The sequence below is a fragment of the Oncorhynchus masou genome, unplaced genomic scaffold, assembly GCF_036934945.1.
Source record: "Oncorhynchus masou masou isolate Uvic2021 unplaced genomic scaffold, UVic_Omas_1.1 unplaced_scaffold_2632, whole genome shotgun sequence".
Lineage (NCBI taxonomy): Eukaryota > Metazoa > Chordata > Actinopteri > Salmoniformes > Salmonidae > Oncorhynchus > Oncorhynchus masou.
In genome coordinates, this window is record NW_027009068.1 from 26,646 (window position 1) to 49,805 (window position 23,160).

At 35.8% G+C, this 23,160-nt stretch overlaps 1 protein-coding gene across 1 annotated transcript in view; it reads left to right on the forward strand.

Moving 5' to 3' along the window:
* The window catches only part of LOC135533733 (patatin-like phospholipase domain-containing protein 2), a 33,228-nt gene that overhangs the window by 3,237 nt on the left and 6,831 nt on the right, over positions 1 to 23,160 (forward strand). The window contains exon 3 of the mRNA XM_064960996.1: positions 2,503 to 2,568. Within this exon, the coding sequence (XP_064817068.1) occupies positions 2,503 to 2,568 (66 nt within the window). The remainder of the gene's footprint in view (positions 1 to 2,502; positions 2,569 to 23,160) is intronic.

Genomic DNA, 23,160 nt, shown 5'->3' on the forward strand with positions numbered 1-23,160 from the left:
GCGCAGTTGTAGCCTGTCAGAAAGACCCAATCACATGATGGAGAGCCGCGTTACAGACGCTTCGGATTGCAAAACACTCAAATGGAGAAGGCCACAGTGCAGCTCTCCAGGCCACAGCGCAGCTCTCCAGGCCACAGCGCAGCTCTCCAGGCCACAGCGCAGCTCTCCAGGCCACAGCGCAGCTCTCCAGGCCACAGCGCAGCTCTCCAGGCCACAGCGCAGCTCTTCAGGCCTCAACGCAGCTCTCCAGGCCACAACGCAGCTCTCCAGGCCACAGCGCAGCTCTCCAGGCCACAACGCAGCTCTCCAGGCCACAGCGCAGCTCCACGGGCCACAACGCAGCTCTCCAGGCCACAGCGCAGCTCTCCAGGCCACAACGCAGCTCTCCAGGCCACAGCGCAGCTCTCCAGGCCACAACGCAGCTCTCCAGGCCACAGCGCAGCTCTCCAGGCCACAACGCAGCTCTCCAGGCCACAACGCAGCTCTCCAGGCCACAGCGCAGCTCTCCAGGCCACAGCGCAGCTCTCCAGGCCACAGCGCAGCTCTCCAGGCCACAGCCCAGCTCTCCAGGCCACAGCGCAGCTCTCCAGGCCACAGCGCAGCTCTCCAGGCCACAGCGCAGCTCTCCAGGCCACAGCGCAGCTCTCCAGGCCACAGCGCAGCTCTCCAGGCCACAGCGCAGCTCTCCAGGCCACAACGCAGCTCTCCAGGCCACAGCGCAGCTCCACGGGCCACAACGCAGCTCTCCAGGCCACAGCGCTGCTCTCCAGGCCACAACGCAGCTCTCCAGGCCACAGCGCAGCTCTCCAGGCCACAACGCAGCTCTCCAGGCCACAGCGCAGCTCTCCAGGCCATAACGCAGCTCTCCAGGCCACAGCGCAGCTCTCCAGGCCACAACGCAGCTCTCCAGGCCACAGCGCAGCTCTCCAGGCCACAGCGCAGCTCTCCAGGCCACAACGCAGCTCTCCAGGCCACAACGCAGCTCTCCAGGCCACAGCGCAGCTCTCCAGGCCACAACGCAGCTCTCCAGGCCACAGCGCAGCTCTCCAGGCCACAAAAGGCATGTTTTTTTTTAGAGGGCATTACGGCCACAAAGGGGACTCCACCATGATATTCGAGGCATTATCAAGGGTTTGTCAAATTGTGAATGAGAGACTGATGAAGTGTGTACAGCCGGCGCAAAAAAACAAACAAAGCAGAGCTCAAGCCTTTCAAGTGACTTTTTTTTCAGATTATCATCAGAGTCTCATCGTGCCTTACAATGTATTAAACATCAAAACATACAGGCCCATGTTTGTAGAACAACTAAAGTTACATAAATAACTCTAAATGAACCATATAGCAGTACCTATTTCTTTCATAACCGCTTCAACACAGGAATTGCCGCAGCTGCACAATCCCTCAAATCGTTTGGATATTAACGTTTTATTCAGCTTTGTTCAATTGTATTCTTCATAATATAAAATAATATTAAAATAATGCCATGGAATTCTAAGCAAATCTTGTCTGCTAAATGAACTGGTGTAGCCCACAGCTGTATGGCATAGCCAGATCAGGACCTAGCAAACAGACAACTCAGAGTATGTTATTCTGTTCTGTTAGACAACATTTTCTATTATCATGCTTCTTTAGACCGGTCTAAAATAAATAATGGGTTTATTGTGAAGGTGTAGGCTATATTACATGGATTTATTAGACTTTTTAAAGTGGCTTTTAGTCTATGTCTGTCTGTGGACTCCAGGAGATGCTAAATGTGTTTATGTTAATTAACGGTCAAACACTGACCAGTTATTTGCTTCACCGGCTGATGAAATCTTGTGACCGCCACTAGTCAGGACAGTTCTATGGTAACTATGGTAACTATGGTAACTATGGTAACTTCTTTGTCAGTCTGTCTGAGAGATTACTATTGGAAGGGATTTTTTTTAGTCCAGACTAGCTTTAACTTCTGTTTGGGAAAGCGGCCAATAGAGAGCTCGTTTTGAGACTGACACGAAACATCTCATATTCATAATGCTAAGTGCAGGTGAGAGTTTTAAAACATTGACTTGCTGTAAACATGATCTTGTGAATTGAAGCTGATTTGCATTAAATACTGAGAAATGTCGGTATAGGCTGACTGTTATTGAGACAGACACAGATCATTAAACATCTTATAGCCATATAACCCAGATATCGATACCAACACTCCCACTGACTCATTGACCTAATGCACGTGAGTGTCTCAAGTACTCACCTAGAGCCAAAGTATCTTCTGAACTGGAACCAGTAGGCATTAAATACTGAGACGTTCCATTACGATGTCACCGATCGAGACATTGACACACAAGACCATGAAATTGTGCCACAAGTACACACACACACACATTACTAATGTTAGACAACATCACAACACAAATGAGAACGTGTGTGTGTGTGTGCGTGCGTGCGTGCGTGTGTGTGTGTCCGAGACTCATAATAACATGTCCTAGACTCATAATAACATGTTGTGTTCTGGTCCAGGCCTGTGTCTGTAGTGCCTACATTCCTGTGTACTGTGGACTGATCCCCCCTACACTGCAGGGTGTGGTGAGTACAACTCCCTTCTTATTGGCTGTCACTATCTGGCCAATGTGCAAGGCCGAAGTTTTACAATTTCTCTTCTTAGAATCTGATGTTTAATCCCTAACCCTAACCACACGGCGAACCTTATGCCGACATTTTAACCTTTAAATTAAAGATCAGAAAAGTGTATTTTATTTTTTTATGTTTACGAGGTGACAGGGTAGCCTAGTGGTCAGAGCGTTGGACTAGTAACCGGAAGGTTGCAAGTTCAAATCCCCGAGCTGACAAGGTACAAATCTGTCGTTCTGCCCCTGAACAGGCAGTTAACCCACTGTTCCTAGGTTGTCATTGAAAATAAGAATTTGTTCTTAACTGACTTGCCAAGTAAAATAAAGTTAAAACTAAAAAATTATATCCCATTCTGGTTTTCCATCTTGGCCATATAGTGGGAACTCTTCTTATCATGTATCAAGTGGATTCTACACAACACATACGGAGCACCATTTCAAAACAGATACTTTTCTGTTTCCAAACAAACCACGTGTATGGTGCAAAACATGAGTTTTAAGAAAGACCAGCTGTTGTCAGTCGTGACTGTTTTAGAACAGATGTGATCGTTTTCAAAATTAATTGTTGGCTCTCCCCTCTCCTTGACTCTTATTGGTTAAGCTCTCCCTTTTCCTCACTGTGATTGGTCAAGCTCAAAGTTCGTCCAGCCTATTGACTTTTAATCCCGTTCCCTGACTATGGTTTCCTTGTATTGTTGTTGTCCTTCTTCTTGGCTCAGGGAGAGCCAGTTCTCTACCCTCCTGCTCTCGCTGAACCCTTCCTGTCTGTCTCTTCTCCTCCTCTACCCTCTCCTGTCTGTCTCTTCTCCTCCTCTACCCTCTCCTGTCTGTCTCTTCTCCTCCTCTACCCTCTCCTGTCTGTGTCTTCTCCTCCTCTACCCTCCCTCTCCTGTCTGTCTCTTCTCCTCCTCTATCCTCTCCTGTCTGTCTCTTCTCCTCCTCTACCCTCTCCTGTCTGTCTCTTCTCCTCCTCTACCCTGCCTCTCCTGTCTGTCTCTTCTCCTCCTCTACCCTCTCCTGTCTGTCTCTTCTCCTCCTCTACCCTCTCCTGTCTGTCTCTTCTCCTCCTCTATCCTCTCCTGTCTGTCTCTTCTCCTCCTCTACCCTCTCCTGTCTGTCTCTTCTCCTCCTCTACCCTCCCTCTTTCTCTCTTGGTGCCTCTTGCTCTATTTCTGTAATGTTAGGTTTCTTTCCATCTGTTCTGACTCTTGAATGACGTGACATGTGATTTGGCTTTGACTATACAGCTCAATCATTGTCAATTTAGACTAAAGTGATAAAGGCACAGCTCCACACAGTAATGTTTTGGCCAGAACTCTAGCTAACTTTCTAACCAGGATTATATTACATTTGACATCAGTGTTTCTCTTTGGCCTTTGGGAAGTGCTAGTGTGTGTGTGTGTGTGTGTGTGTGTGTGTGTGTGTGTGTGTGTGTGTGTGTGTGTGTGTGTGTGTGTGTGTGTGTGTGTGTGTGTGTGTGGGTGAGTGTGTGTGTGTGTACACGTGTGCGTGTGTGTGAACCCAACTCCGGGCCTGAGCACCAATGTGACAGTGCCAGATGAGTGTGTTGGCAGAGGTCTCAAGGTTGTCCTCTGCTGGCCTCGTGCTGGCGAGGACGTCACTATAGACACTATCAATTGACATCACATCACATGCCTCCCACAAGCACTTTTACCTTATACACTCTAGTATGTTGTTACTGTTACCATATACACTCTAGTATGTTGTTACTGTTACCATATACACTCTAGTATGTTGTTACCATATACACTCTAGTATGTTGTTACCATATACACTCTAGTATGTTGTTACCATATACACTCTAGTATGTTGTTACCATCTACACTCTAGTATGTTGTTACCATATACACTCTAGTATGTTGTTACTGTTACCATATACACTCTAGTATGTTGTTACCATATACACTCTAGTATGGTGTTACCATATACACTCTAGTATGTTGTTACTGTTACCATATACACTCTAGTATGTTGTTACCATATACACTCTAGTATGGTGTTACCATATACACTCTAGTATGTTGTTACTGTTACCATATACACTCTAGTATGTTGTTACCATATACACTCTAGTATGGTGTTACCATATACACTCTAGTATGTTGTTACTGTTACCATATACACTCTAGTATGTTGTTACCATATACACTCTAGTATGTTGTTACCATATACACTCTAGTATGTTGTTACCATATACATTCTAGTATGTTGTTACCATATACACTCTAGTATGTTGTTACCATATACACTCTAGTATGTTGTTACCAGATACACTCTAGTATGGTGTTACCATATACACTCTAGTATGTTGTTACTGTTACCATATACACTCTAGTATGTTGTTACCATATACACTCTAGTATGGTGTTACTGTTACCATATACACTCTAGTATGTTGTTACCATATACACTCTAGTATGTTGTTACTGTTACCATATACACTCTAGTATGTTGTTACCATATACACTCTAGTATGGTGTTACCATATACACTCTAGTATGTTGTTACTGTTACCATATACACTCTAGTATGTTGTTACTGTTACCATATACACTCTAGTATGTTGTTACCATATACACTCTAGTATGTTGTTACCATATACACTCTAGCATGTTGTTACCATATACACTCTAGTATGTTGTTACTGTTACCATATACACTCTAGTATGTTGTTACCATATACACTCTAGTATGTTGTTACCATATACACTCTAGTATGTTGTTACCATATACACTCTAGTATGTTGTTACCATATACACTCTAGTATGTTGTTACCATATACACTCTAGTATGTTGTTACCATATACACTCTAGTATGTTGATACCATATACACTCTAGTATGTTGTTACCATATACACTCTAGTATGTTGTTACCATATACACTCTAGTATGTTGTTACCATATACACTCTAGTATGTTGATACCATATACACTCTAGTATGTTGTTACCATATACACTCTAGTATGTTGTTACCATATACACTCTAGTATGTTGTTACCATATACACTCTAGTATGGTGTTACCATATACACTCTAGTATGTTGATACCATATACACTCTAGTATGTTGTTTCTGTTACCATATACACTCTAGTATGTTGTTACTGTTACCATATACACTCTAGTATGGTGTTACCATATACACTCTAGTATGTTGTCACTGTTACCATATACACTCTAGTATGTTGTTACCATATACACTCTAGTATGTTGTTACCATATACACTCTAGTATATTGTTACCATCTACACTGTAGTATGTTGTTACTGTTACCATATACACTCTAGTATGTTGTTACCATATACACTCTAGTATGTTGTTACCATATACACTCTAGTATGTTGTTACCATATACACTCTAGTATGTTGTTACTGTTACCATATACACTCTAGTATGTTGTTACCATATACACTCTAGTATTTTGTTACCATATACACTCTAGTATGTTGTTACCATATACACTCTCGTATGGTGATACCATATTCACTCTAGTATGTTGTTACCATATACACTCTAGTATGTTGTTACCATCTACACTGTAGTATGTTGTTACTGTTACCATATACACTCTAGTATGTTGTTACCATATACACTCTAGTATGTTGTTACCATATACACTCTAGTATGTTGTTACCATATACACTCTAGTATGTTGTTACCATATTCACTCTAGTATGTTGTTACCATATACACTCTAGTATGTTGTTACCATATACACTCTAGTATGTTGTTACCATCTACACTATAGTATGGTGTTAACAAATATACACTCTAGTATGTTGTTACCATATACACTCTAGTATGTTGTTACCATATACACTCTAGTATGTTGTTACCATATACACTCTAGTATGGTGTTACCATATACACTCTAGTATGTTGTTACTGTTACCATATACACTCTAGTATGTTGTTACCATATACACTCTAGTATGTTGTTACTGTTACCATATACACTCTAGTATGTTGTTACTGTTACCATATACACTCTAGTATGTTGTTACCATATACACTCTAGTATGTTGATACCATATACACTCTAGTATGTTGTTACCATATACACTCTAGTATGTTGTTACCATATACACTCTAGTATGTTGTTACCATATACACTCTAGTATGTTGTTACTGTTACCATATACACTCTAGTATGTTGTTACCATATACACTCTAGTATGTTGTTACTGTTACCATATACACTCTAGTATGTTGTTACCATATACACTCTAGTATGTTGTTACCATATACACTCTAGTATGTTGTTACCATATACACTCTAGTATGGTGTTACTGTTACCATATACACTCTAGTATGTTGTTACCATATACACTCTAGTATGTTGTTACTGTTACCATATACACTCTAGTATGTTGTTACCATATACACTCTAGTATGGTGTTACCATATACACTCTAGTATGTTGTTACTGTTACCATATACACTCTAGTATGTTGTTACTGTTACCATATACACTCTAGTATGTTGTTACCATATACACTCTAGTATGTTGTTACCATATACACTCTAGCATGTTGTTACCATATACACTCTAGTATGTTGTTACTGTTACCATATACACTCTAGTATGTTGTTACCATATACACTCTAGTATGTTGTTACCATATACACTCTAGTATGTTGTTACCATATACACTCTAGTATGTTGTTACCATATACACTCTAGTATGTTGTTACCATATACACTCTAGTATGTTGTTACCATATACACTCTAGTATGTTGATACCATATACACTCTAGTATGTTGTTACCATATACACTCTAGTATGTTGTTACCATATACACTCTAGTATGTTGTTACCATATACACTCTAGTATGTTGATACCATATACACTCTAGTATGTTGTTACCATATACACTCTAGTATGTTGTTACCATATACACTCTAGTATGTTGTTACCATATACACTCTAGTATGGTGTTACCATATACACTCTAGTATGTTGATACCATATACACTCTAGTATGTTGTTTCTGTTACCATATACACTCTAGTATGTTGTTACTGTTACCATATACACTCTAGTATGGTGTTACCATATACACTCTAGTATGTTGATACCATATACACTCTAGTATGTTGTCACTGTTACCATATACACTCTAGTATGTTGTTACCATATACACTCTAGTATGTTGTTACCATATACACTCTAGTATATTGTTACCATCTACACTGTAGTATGTTGTTACTGTTACCATATACACTCTAGTATGTTGTTACCATATACACTCTAGTATGTTGTTACCATATACACTCTAGTATGTTGTTACCATATACACTCTAGTATGTTGTTACTGTTACCATATACACTCTAGTATGTTGTTACCATATACACTCTAGTATTTTGTTACCATATACACTCTAGTATGTTGTTACCATATACACTCTCGTATGGTGATACCATATTCACTCTAGTATGTTGTTACCATATACACTCTAGTATGTTGTTACCATCTACACTGTAGTATGTTGTTACTGTTACCATATACACTCTAGTATGTTGTTACCATATACACTCTAGTATGTTGTTACCATATACACTCTAGTATGTTGTTACCATATACACTCTAGTATGTTGTTACCATATTCACTCTAGTATGTTGTTACCATATACACTCTAGTATGTTGTTACCATATACACTCTAGTATGTTGTTACTGTTACCATATACACTCTAGTATGTTGTTACAATATACACTCTAGTATGTTGTTACCATATACACTCTAGTATGTTGTTACCATATACACTCTAGTATGTTGTTACCATATTCACTCTAGTATGTTGTTACCATATACACTCTAGTATGTTGTTACTGTTACCATATACACTCTAGTATGTTGTTACCATATACACTCTAGTATGTTGTTACTGTTACCATATACACTCTAGTATGTTGTTACCATATACACTCTAGTATGTTGTTACCATATACACTCTAGTATGTTGTTACCATATACACTCTAGTATGTTGTTACCATATACACTCTAGTATGTTGTTACCATATACACTCTAGTATGTTGTTACCATATACACTCTAGTATGTTGTTACCATATACACTCTAGTATGTTGTTACCATATACACTCTAGTATGTTGTTACCATATACACTCTAGTATGTTGTTACCATATACACTCTAGTATGTTGTTACCATCTACACTATAGTATGGTGTTAACAAATATACACTCTAGTATGTTGTTACCATATACACTCTAGTATGTTGTTACCATATACACTCTAGTATGTTGTTACCATATACACTCTAGTATGGTGTTACCATATACACTCTAGTATGTTGTTACTGTTACCATATACACTCTAGTATGTTGTTACCATATACACTCTAGTATGTTGTTACTGTTACCATATACACTCTAGTATGTTGTTACTGTTACCATATACACTCTAGTATGTTGTTACCATATACACTCTAGTATGTTGATACCATATACACTCTAGTATGTTGTTACCATATACACTCTAGTATGTTGTTACCATATACACTCTAGTATGTTGTTACCATATACACTCTAGTATGTTGTTACTGTTACCATATACACTCTAGTATGTTGTTACCATATACACTCTAGTATGTTGTTACTGTTACCATATACACTCTAGTATGTTGTTACCATATACACTCTAGTATGTTGTTACCATATACACTCTAGTATGGTGTTACCATATACACTCTAGTATGTTGATACCATATACACTCTAGTATGGTGTTACCATATACACTCTAGTATGTTGTTACCATATACACTCTAGTATGTTGTTACTGTTACCATATACACTCTAGTATGTTGTTACCATATACACTCTAGTATGTTGTTACCATATACACTCTAGTATGTTGTTACCATCTACACTGTAGTATGTTGTTACTGTTACCATATACACTCTAGTATGTTGTTACCATATACACTCTAGTATGTTGTTACCATATACACTCTAGTATGTTGTTACTGTTACCATATACACTCTAGTATGGTGATACCATATACACTCTAGTATGTTGTTACCATATACACTCTAGTATGTTGTTACCATATACACTCTAGTATGGTGTTACCATATACACTCTAGTATGGTGTTACCATATACACTCTAGTATGTTGTTACCATATACACTCTAGTATGTTGTTACCATATACACTCTAGTATGTTGTTACCATATACACTCTAGTATGGTGTTACCATATACACTCTCGTATGGTGATACCATATACACTCTAGTATGTTGTTACTGTTACCATATACACTCTAGTATGTTGTTACCATATACACTCTAGTATGTTGTTACCATATACACTCTAGTATGGTGTTACCATATACACTCTAGTATGTTGTTACCATATACACTCTAGTATGTTGTTACCATCTACACTATAGTATGGTGTTAACAAATATACACTCTAGTATGTTGTTACCATATACACTCTAGTATGTTGTTACCATATACACTCTAGTATGTTGTTACCATCTACACTCTAGTATGTTGTTACTGTTACCATATACACTCTAGTATGTTGTTACCATGTACACTCTAGTATATTGTTACCATATACACTCTAGTATGTTGTTACTGTTACCATATACACTCTAGTATGTTGTTACCATCTACACTCTAGTATGTTGTTACCATCTATGCTCTAGTATGTTGTTACCATATACACTCTAGTATGTTGTTACAATACACTCTCGTATGGTGTTATAATATACACTCTAGTATGTTGTTACCATATACACTCTAGTATGTTGTTACCATCTACACTCTAGTATGTTGTTACCATATACACTCTAGTATGTTGTTACCATATACACTCTAGTATGTTGTTACCATATACACTCTAGTATGTTGATACCATATACACTCTAGTATGTTGTTACCATATACACTCTCGTATGGTGTTACCATATACACTCTAGTATGTTGTTACCATATACACTCTAGTATGTTGTTACCATATACACTCTCGTATGGTGTTACCATATACACTCTAGTATGTTGTTACCATCTACACTCTAGTATGTTGTTACCATATACACTCTAGTATGTTGTTACCATATACACTCTCGTATGTTGTTACCATATACACTCTCGTATGGTGTTACCATATACACTCTAGTATGTTGTTACCATATACACTCTCGTATGGTGTTACCATATACACTCTAGTATGTTGTTACCATATACACTCTAGTATGTTGTTACTGTTACCATATACACTCTAGTATGTTGATACCATATACACTCTAGTATGTTGTTACCATCTACACTCTAGTATGTTGTTACCATATACACTCTAGTATGTTGTTACCATATACACTCTAGTATGTTGTTACCATATACACTCTAGTATGTTGTTACCATCTACACTCTAGTATGTTGTTACCATATACACTCTAGTATGTTGTTACCATATACACTCTCGTATGGTGTTACCATATACACTCTAGTATGTTGTTACCATATACACTCTCGTATGGTGTTACCATCTACACTCTAGTATGTTGTTACCATCTACACTCTAGTATGTTGTTACCATATACACTCTAGTATGTTGTTACTGTTACCATATACACTCTAGTATGTTGTTACCATATACACTCTAGTATGTTGTTACCATATACACTCTAGTATGTTGTTACCATATACACTCTAGTATGTTGATACCATCTACACTCTAGTATGTTGTTACTGTTACCATATACACTCTAGTATGTTGTTACCATATACACTCTAGTATGTTGTTACCATATACACTCTAGTATGTTGATACCATATACACTCTAGTATGTTGTTACTGTTACCATATACACTCTAGTATGTTGTTACCATATACACTCTAGTATGTTGTTACTGTTACCATATACACTCTAGTATGTTGTTACCATATACACTCTAGTATGTTGTTACCATATACACTCTAGTATGTTGTTACCATATACACTCTAGTATGTTGATACCATATACACTCAAGTATGTTGTTACTGTTACCATATACACTCTAGTATGTTGTTACCATATACACTCTAGTATGTTGTTACTGTTACCATCTACACTCTAGTATGTTGTTACCAAATACACTCTAGTATGTTGTTACCATATACACTCTAGTATGTTGTTACCATCTACACTCTAGTATGTTGTTACCATATACACTCTAGTATGTTGTTACCATATACACTCTCGTATGGTGTTACCATATACACTCTAGTATGTTGTTACCATATACACTCTAGTATGTTGTTACCATATACACTCTCGTATGGTGTTACCATATACACTCTAGTATGTTGTTACCATCTACACTCTAGTATGTTGTTAACAAATACACTCTAGTATGTTGTTACCATATACACTCTCGTATGGTGTTACCATATACACTCTAGTATGTTGTTACCATATACACTCTCGTATGGTGTTACCATATACACTCTAGTATGTTGTTTCCATATACACTCTAGTATGTTGTTACCATATACACTCTAGTATGTTGTTACTGTTACCATATACACTCTAGTATGTTCTTACCATATACACTCTAGTATGTTGTTACCATATACACTCTCGTATGGTGTTACAATATACACTCTAGTATGTTGTTACCATCTACACTCTAGTATGTTGTTACCATATACACTCTCGTATTGTGTTACCATCTACACTCTAGTATGTTGTTACCATCTACACTCTAGTATGTTGTTACCATATACACTCTAGTATGTTGTTACTGTTACCATATACACTCTAGTATGTTGTTACCATATACACTCTAGTATGTTGTTACCATATACACTCTAGTATGTTGTTACCATATACACTCTAGTATGTTGATACCATATACACTCTAGTATGTTGTTACTGTTACCATCTACACTCTAGTATGTTGTTACCATATACACTCTAGTATGTTGTTACTGTTACCATATACACTCTAGTATGTTGTTACCATATACACTCTAGTATGTTGATACCATATACACTCTAGTATGTTGTTACTGTTACCATATACACTCTAGTATGTTGTTACCATATACACTCTAGTATGTTGTTACCATATACACTCTAGTATGTTGTTACCATATACACTCTAGTATGTTGTTACCATATACACTCTAGTATGTTGATACCATATACACTCTAGTATGTTGTTACTGTTACCATATACACTCTATTATGTTGTTACCATATACACTCTAGAATATTGTTACCATATACACTCTAGTATGTTGTTACCATATACACTCTAGTATGTTGTTACCATATACACTCTAGTATGTTGATACCATATACACTCAAGTATGTTGTTACTGTTACCATATACACTCTAGTATGTTGTTACCATATACACTCTAGTATGTTGTTACTGTTACCATATACACTCTATTATGTTGTTACCATATACACTCTAGTATATTGTTACCATATACACTCTAGTATGTTGTTACCATATACACTCTAGTATGTTGTTACCATATACACTCTAGTATGTTGTTACTGTTACCATATACACTCTATGTTGTTACCATATACACTCTAGTATGTTGATACCATATACACTCTAGTATGTTGTTACTGTTACCATATACACTCTAGTATGTTGTTACCATATACACTCTAGTATGTTGTTACTGTTACCATCTACACTCTAGTATGTTGTTACCATATACACTCTAGTATGTTGATACTGTTACCATATACACTCTATGTTGTTACCATATACACTCTAGTATGGTGTTACCATATACACTCTAGTATGTTGTTACCATATACACTCTAGTATGTTGTTACTGTTACCATCTACACTCTAGTATGTTTTTACCATATACACTCTAGTATGTTGTTACTGTTACCATATACACTCTATGTTGTTACCATATACACTCTAGTATGGTGTTACCATATACACTCTAGTATGTTGTTACCATATACACTCTAGTATGTTGTTACCATATACACTCTAGTATGTTGATACCATATACACTCTAGTATGTTGTTACCATATACACTCTAGTATGTTGATACCATATACACTCTAGTATGTTGTTACCATATACACTCTAGTATGTTGATACCATATACACTCTAGTATGTTGATACCATATACCCTCTAGTATGTTGTTACCATATACACTCAAGTATGTTGTTACTGTTACCATATACACTCTAGTATGTTGTTACCATATACACTCTAGTATGTTGATACCATATACACTCAAGTATGTTGTTACTGTTACCATATATACTCTAGTATGTTGTTACTGTTACCATCTACACTCTAGTATGTTGTTACCATATACACTCTAGTACGTTGTTACCATATACACTCTAGTATGTTGTTACCATATACACTCTAGTATGTTGTTACCATATACACTCTAGTATGTTGATACCATATACACTCTAGTATGTTGTTACCATCTACACTCTAGTATGTTGTTACCATATACACTCTAGTATGTTGTTACCATATACACTCTCGTATGGTGTTACCATATACACTCTAGTATGTTGTTACCATATACACTCTAGTATGTTGTTACCATATACACTCTAGTATGTTGTTACCATATACACTCTAGTATGTTGTTACCATATACACTCTAGTATGTTGTTACCATATACACTCTAGTATGTTGTTACCATATACACTCTAGTATGTTGATACCATATACACTCTAGTATGTTGATACCATATACACTCTAGTATGTTGTTACCATATACACTCTAGTATGTTGATACCATATACACTCAAGTATGTTGTTACCATATACACTCTAGTATGTTGATACCATATACACTCAAGTATGTTGTTACTGTTACCATATACACTCTATGTTGTTACCATATACACTCTAGTATGTTGTTACCATATACACTCTAGTATGTTGTTACCATATACACTCTAGTATGTTGTTACTGTTACCATCTACACTCTAGTATGTTGTTACCATATACACTCTAGTACGTTGTTACCATATACACTCTAGTATGTTGTTACCATATACACTCTAGTATGTTGTTACCATATACACTCTAGTATGTTGATACCATATACACTCTAGTATGTTGTTACCATCTACACTCTAGTATGTTGTTACCATATACACTCTAGTATGTTGTTACCATATACACTCTCGTATGGTGTTACCATATACACTCTAGTATGTTGTTACCATATACACTCTAGTATGTTGTTACTGTTACCATATACACTCTAGTATGTTGTTACCATATACACTCTAGTATGTTGTTACCATATACACTCTAGTATGTTGTTACCATATACACTCTAGTATGTTGTTACCATCTACACTCTAGTATGTTGTTACCATATACACTCTAGTATGTTGTTACCATATACACTCTCGTATGGTGTTACCATATACACTCTAGTATGTTGTTACCATATACACTCTAGTATGTTGTTACTGTTACCATATACACTCTAGTATGTTGATACCATATACACTCTAGTATGTTGTTACCATCTACACTCTAGTATGTTGTTACCATATACACTCTAGTATGTTGTTACCATATACACTCTAGTATGTTGTTACCATATACACTCTAGTATGTTGTTACTGTTACCATATACACTCTAGTATGTTGTTACCATATACACTCTAGTATGTTGTTACCATATACACTCTAGTATGTTGTTACCATCTACACTCTAGTATGTTGTTACCATCTACACTCTAGTATGTTGTTACCATATACACTCTAGTATGTTGTTACCATATACACTCTCGTATGGTGTTACCATATACACTCTAGTATGTTGTTACCATATACACTCTAGTATGTTGTTACCATATACACTCTCGTATGGTGTTACCATCTACACTCTAGTATGTTGTTACCATCTACACTCTAGTATGTTGTTACCATATACACTCTAGTATGTTGTTACTGTTACCATATACACTGTAGTATGTTGTTACCATATACACTCTAGTATGTTGTTACCATATACACTCTAGTATGTTGTTACCATATACACTCTAGTATGTTGTTACCATATACACTCTAGTATGTTGTTACCATATACACTCTAGTATGTTGTTACCATATACACTCTAGTATGTTGTTACCATATACACTCTAGTATGTTGTTACTGTTACCATATACACTCTAGTATGTTGTTACCATATACACTCTAGTATGTTGTTACCATCTACACTCTAGTATGTTGTTACCATATACACTCTAGTATGTTGTTACCATCTACACTCTAGTATGTTGTTACCATATACACTCTAGTATGTTGTTACCATATACACTCTAGTATGTTGTTACCATCTACACTCTAGTATGTTGTTACCATATACACTCTCGTATGGTGTTACCATATACACTCTAGTATGTTGTTACTGTTACCATATACACTCTAGTATGTTGTTACCATATACACTCTAGTATGTTGTTACCATATACACTCTATTATGTTGTTACCATATACACTCTAGTATGTTGTTACCATATACACTCTAGTATGTTGTTACCATATACACTCTAGTATGTTGTTACCATATACACTCTAGTATGTTGTTACCATATACACTCTAGTATGTTGTTACCATATACACTCTAGTATGTTGTTACCATATACACTCTAGTATGTTGTTACCATATACACTCTAGTATATTGTTACTGTTACCATATACACTCTAGTATGTTGTTACCATCTACACTCTAGTATGGTGTTACCATATACACTCTAGTATGTTGTTACCATATACACTCTAGTATGTTGTTACCATATACACTCTAGTATTTTGTTACCATATACACTCTAGTATGTTGTTACCATATACACTCTAGTATGTTGTTACCATATACACTCTAGTATGGTGTTACCATATACACTCTAGTATGTTGTTACCATATACACTCTAGTATGTTGTTACCATATACACTCTAGTATGTTGTTACCATATACACTCTAGTACGTTGTTACCATATACACTCTAGTATGTTGTTACCATATACACTCTAGTATGTTGTTACCATATACACTCTAGTATGTTGATACCATATACACTCTAGTATGTTGTTACCATCTACACTCTAGTATGTTGTTACCATATACACTCTAGTATGTTGTTACCATATACACTCTCGTATGGTGTTACCATATACACTCTAGTATGTTGTTACCATATACACTCTAGTATGTTGTTACTGTTACCATATACACTCTAGTATGTTGTTACCATATACACTCTAGTATGTTGTTACCATATACACTCTCGTATCGTGTTACAATATACACTCTAGTATGTTGTTACCATATACACTCTAGTATGTTGTTACCATATACACTCTCGTATGGTGTTACCATCTACACTCTAGTATGTTGTTACCATCTACACTCTAGTATGGTGTTACCATATACACTCTAGTATGTTGTTACCGTTACCATATACACTCTAGTATGTTGTTACCATATACACTCTAGTATGTTGTTACCATCTACACTCTAGTATGGTGTTACCATATACACTCTAGTATGTTGTTACTGTTACCATATACACTCTAGTATGTTGTTACCATATACACTCTAGTATGTTGTTACCATATACACTCTCGTATGGTGTTACAATATACACTCTAGTATGTTGTTACCATATACACTCTAGTATGTTGTTACCTTATACACTCTCGTATGGTGTTACCATCTACACTCTAGTATGTTGTTACCATATACACTCTAGTATGTTGTTACCATATACACTCTAGTATGTTGTTACCGTTACCATATACACTCTAGTATGTTGTTACCATCTACACTCTAGTATGGTGTTACCATATACACTCTAGTATGTTGTTACTGTTACCATATACACTCTAGTATGTTGTTACCATATACACTCTAGTATGTTGTTACTGTTACCATATACACTCTAGTATGTTGTTACCATATACACTCTAGTATGTTGTTACCATCTACACTCTAGTATGGTGTTACCATATACACTCTAGTATGTTGTTACTGTTACCATATACACTCTAGTATGTTGTTACCATATATACTCTAGTATGTTGTTACTGTTACCATATACACTCTAGTATGTTGTTACCATCTACACTCTAGTATGTTGTTACCATATACACTCTAGTATGGTGTTACCATATACACTCTAGTATTTTGTTACCATATACACTCTAGTATGTTGTTACCATATACACTCTAGTATGTTGTTACCATATACACTCTAGTATGTTGTTACCATATACACTCTAGTTTGTTGTTACCATATACACTCTAGTATGTTGTTACTGTTACCATATACACTCTAGTATGTTGTTACCATATACACTCTAGTTTGTTGTTACCATATACACTCTAGTATGTTGTTACTGTTACCATATACACTCTAGTATGTTGTTACCATATACACTCTAGTATGTTGTTACTGTTACCATATACACTCTATTATGTTGTTACCTTATACACTCTAGTATGTTGTTACCATATACACTCTAGTATGTTGTTACTGTTACCATATACACTCTAGTGTATTGTTACCATATACACTCTAGTATGTTGTTACTGTTACCATTTACACTCTAGTATGTTGTTACTGTTACCATATACACTCTAGTGTATTGTTACCATATACACTCTAGTATGTTGTTACTGTTACCATATACACTCTAGTATGTTGTTACTGTTACCATATACACTCTAGTATGTTGTTACTGTTACCATATACACTCTAGTGTATTGTTACCATATACACTCTAGTATGTTGTTACCATATACACTCTAGTATGTTGTTACCATATACACTCTAGTATGTTCTTACTGTTACCATATACACTCTAGTATGTTGTTAACATATACACTCTAGTATATTGTTACTATATACACTCTAGTATGTTGTTACTGTTACCATATACACTCTAGTATGTTGTTACCATATACACTCTAGTATGGTGTTACTGTTACCATATACACTCTAGTATATTGTTACCATATACACTCTAGTATGTTGTTACCATATACACTCTAGTATGTTGTTACCATATACACTCTAGTATGTTGTTACCATATACATTCTAGTATGTTGTTACCACATACACTCTAGTATGTTGTTACCATATACACTCTAGTATGGTGTTACCATATACACTCTAGTATGTTGTTACCATATACACTCTAGTATATTGTTACTGTTACCATATACACTCTAGTATGTTGTTACCATATACACTCTAGTATGTTGTTACCATCTACACTCTAGTATGTTGTTACCATATACACTCTAGTATGTTGTTACCATATACACTCTAGTATATTGTTACTGTTACCATATACACTCTAGTATGTTGTTACCATATACACTCTAGTATGTTGTTACCATATACACTCTAGTATGTTGTTACCATATACACTCTAGTATGTTGTTACCATATACACTCTAGTATGTTGTTACCATATACACTCTAGTATGGTGTTACCATCTACACTCTAGTATGTTGTTACCATATACACTCTAGTATGTTGTTACTGTTACCATATACACTCTAGTGTATTGTTACCATATACACTCTAGTATGTTGTTACCATATACACTCTAGTATGTTCTTACTGTTACCATATACACTCTAGTATGTTGTTACCATATACACTCTAGTATATTGTTACTATATACACTCTAGTATGTTGTTACTGTTACCATATACACTCTAGTATGTTGTTACCATATACACTCTAGTATGTTGTTACTGTTACCATATACACTCTAGTATATTGTTACTATATACACTCTAGTATGTTGTTACCATATACACTCTAGTATGTTGTTACCATATACACTCTAGTATGTTGTTACCATATACACTCTAGTATGTTGTTACCATATACACTCTAGTATGGTGTTACCATATACACTCTAGTATGTTGTTACCATATACACTCTAGTATGTTGTTACCATATACACTCTAGTATGTTGTTACTGTTACCATATACACTCTAGTATGTTGTTACCATATACACTCTAGTATGGTGTTACCATCTACACTCTAGTATGTTGTTACCATATACACTCTAGTATATTGTTACTGTTACCATATACACTCTAGTATGGTGTTACCATATACACTCTAGTATGTTGTTACCATATACACTCTAGTATGTTGTTACCATCTACACTCTAGTATGTTGTTACTGTTACCATATACACTCTAGTATGTTGCTACCATATACACTCTAGTATGTTGTTACCATATACACTCTAGTATGTTGTTACTGTTACCATATATACTCTAGTATGTTGTTTCCATATACACTCTAGTATGTTGTTACCATATACACTCTAGTATGTTGTTACCATATACACTCTAGTATGTTGTTACCATATACACTCTAGTATATTGTTACCATATACACTCTAGTATGGTGTTACTTTTACCATATACACTCTAGTATGGTGTTACTTTTACCATATACACTCTAGTATGGTGTTACTTTTACCATATACACTCTAGTATGTTGTTACTGTTACCATATACACTCTAGTATATTGTTACCATATACACTCTAGTATGTTGTTACCATATACACTCTAGTATGTTGTTACCATATACACTCTAGTATGTTGTTACCATATACACTCTAGTATGGTGTTACCATATACACTCTAGTATGTTGTTACCATATACACTCTAGTATGGTGTTAATTTTACCATATACACTCTAGTATGTTGTTACCATATACACTCTAGTATATTGTTACCATATACACTCTAGTATGGTGTTACTTTTACCATATACACTCTAGTATGGTGTTAATTTTACCATATACACTCTAGTATGGTGTTACTTTTACCATATACACTCTAGTATGTTGTTACTGTTACCATATACACTCTAGTGTATTGTTACCATATACACTCTAGTATGTTGTTACCATATACACTCTAGTATGTTCTTACTGTTACCATATACACTCTAGTATGTTGTTACCATATACACTCTAGTATATTGTTACTATATACACTCTAGTATGTTACTGTTACCATATACACTCTAGTATGTTGTTACCATATACACTCTAGTATGTTGTTACCATATACACTCTAGTATGTTGTTACTGTTACCATATACACTCTAGTATGTTGTTACCATATACACTCTAGTATGTTGTTACCATATACACTCTAGTATGTTGTTACCATATACACTCTAGTATGTTGTTACCATATACACTCTAGTATGTTGTTACCATATACACTCTAGTATGTTGTTACCATATACACTCTAGTATGTTGTTACCATATACACTCTAGTATGTTGTTACCATATACACTCTAGTATGTTGTTACCATATACACTCTAGCATGTTGTTACCATATACACTCTAGTATGTTGTTACCATATACACTCTAGTATGTTGTTACTGTTACCATATACACTCTAGTTACCATATATGTTGTTACCATATACACTCTAGTATGTTGTTACTGTTACCATATACACTCTAGTATGTTGTTACCATATACACTCTAGTATGTTGTTACCATATACACTCTATGTTGTTACTGTTACCATATACACTCTAGTATGTTGTTACCATATACACTCTAGTATGTTGTTACCATATACACTCTAGTATGTTGTTACCATATACACTCTAGTATGTTTGTTACCATATACACTCTAGTATGTTGTTACCATATACACTCTAGTATGTTGTTACCATATACACTCTAGTATGTTGTTACCATATACACTCTAGTATGGTGTTACTTTTACCATATACACTCTAGTATGTTACTTTTACCATATACACTCTAGTATGGTGTTACTGTTACCATATACACTCTAGTATACTGTTACCATATACACTCTAGTATGGTGTTACTGTTACCATATACACTCTAGTATGTTTGTTACCATATACACTCTAGTATGTTGTACTGTTACCATATACACTCTAGTATGTTGTTACCATATACACTCTAGTATGTTTACCATATACACTCTAGTATGTTTGTTACCATATACACTCTAGTATGTTGTTACTGTTACATATACACTCTAGTATGTTGTTACCCTATACACTCTAGTATGGTGTTACTTTTACCATATACACTCTAGTATGTTGTTACCATATACACTCTAGTATGTTGTTACCATATACACTCTAGTATGTTGTTACCATATACACTCTAGTATGTTGTTACCATATACACTCTGTTACCATATACACTCTAGTATGTTGTTACCATATACACTCTAGTATGTTGTTACCATATACACTCTAGTATGTTGTTACCATATACACTCTAGTATGTTGTTACCATATACACTCTAGTATGTTTGTTACCATATACACTCTAGTATGTTGTTACCATATACACTCTAGTATGTTGTTACCATATACACTCTAGTATGTTGTTACCATATACACTCTAGTATGTTGTTACCATATACACTCTAGTATGTTGTTACCATATACACTCTAGTATGTTGTTACCATATACACTCTAGTATGTTGTTACCATATACACTCTAGTATGGTGTTACTTTTACCATATACACTCTAGTATGGTGTTACTTTTACCATATACACTCTAGTATGTTGTTACTGTTACCATATACACTCTAGTATATTGTTACCATATACACTCTAGTATGGTGTTAATTTTACCATATACACTCTAGTATGGTGTTACTTTTACCATATACACTCTAGTATGTTGTCACTGTTACCATATACACTCTAGTATGTTGTTACCATATACACTCTAGTATGTTGTTACCATATACACTCTATAATGTTGTTACCATATACACTCTGGTATGGTGTTACTTTTACCATATACACTCTAGTATGTTGTTACCATATACACTCTAGTATGTTGTTACCATATACACTCTAGTATTTTGTTACCATATACACTCTAGTATGTTGTTACCCTATACACTCTAGTATGGTGTTACTTTTACCATATACACCCAAGAATGTGAAATGACAGAATAATAGTAGAGAGAAGGATTTATTTCAGCTTTTATTTATTTCATCACATTCCCAGAGGGTCAGAAGTCTACATACATTCATTTCGTATTTGGTAGCATTGCCTTTAAATTGTTTAACTTGGTTCAAACGTTTCGGTTAGCCTTTGTTCCTTCCTCCTTGTTCGCACACACTGCCCACACATTTTCAATAGGGTTGAGGTCAGGGTTTTGTGATGGCCACTCCAATACCTTGACTTTGTTGTCCTTAAGCCATTTTGCCACAACTTTGGAAGTATGCTTGGGGTCATTGTCCATTTGGAAGACCCATTTGCGACCAAGCTTTAACTTCCTAACTGTCTTGATGTTGCTTCAATATATCCACATCCTTTTCCATCTATTTTGTGAAGGGCACCAGTCCCTCCTGCAGCAAAGCACCCCACAACATGATGCTGCCACCCCCATGCTTCATGGTTGGGATGGTTTTCTTTGGCTTGCAAGCCTCCCCCTTTT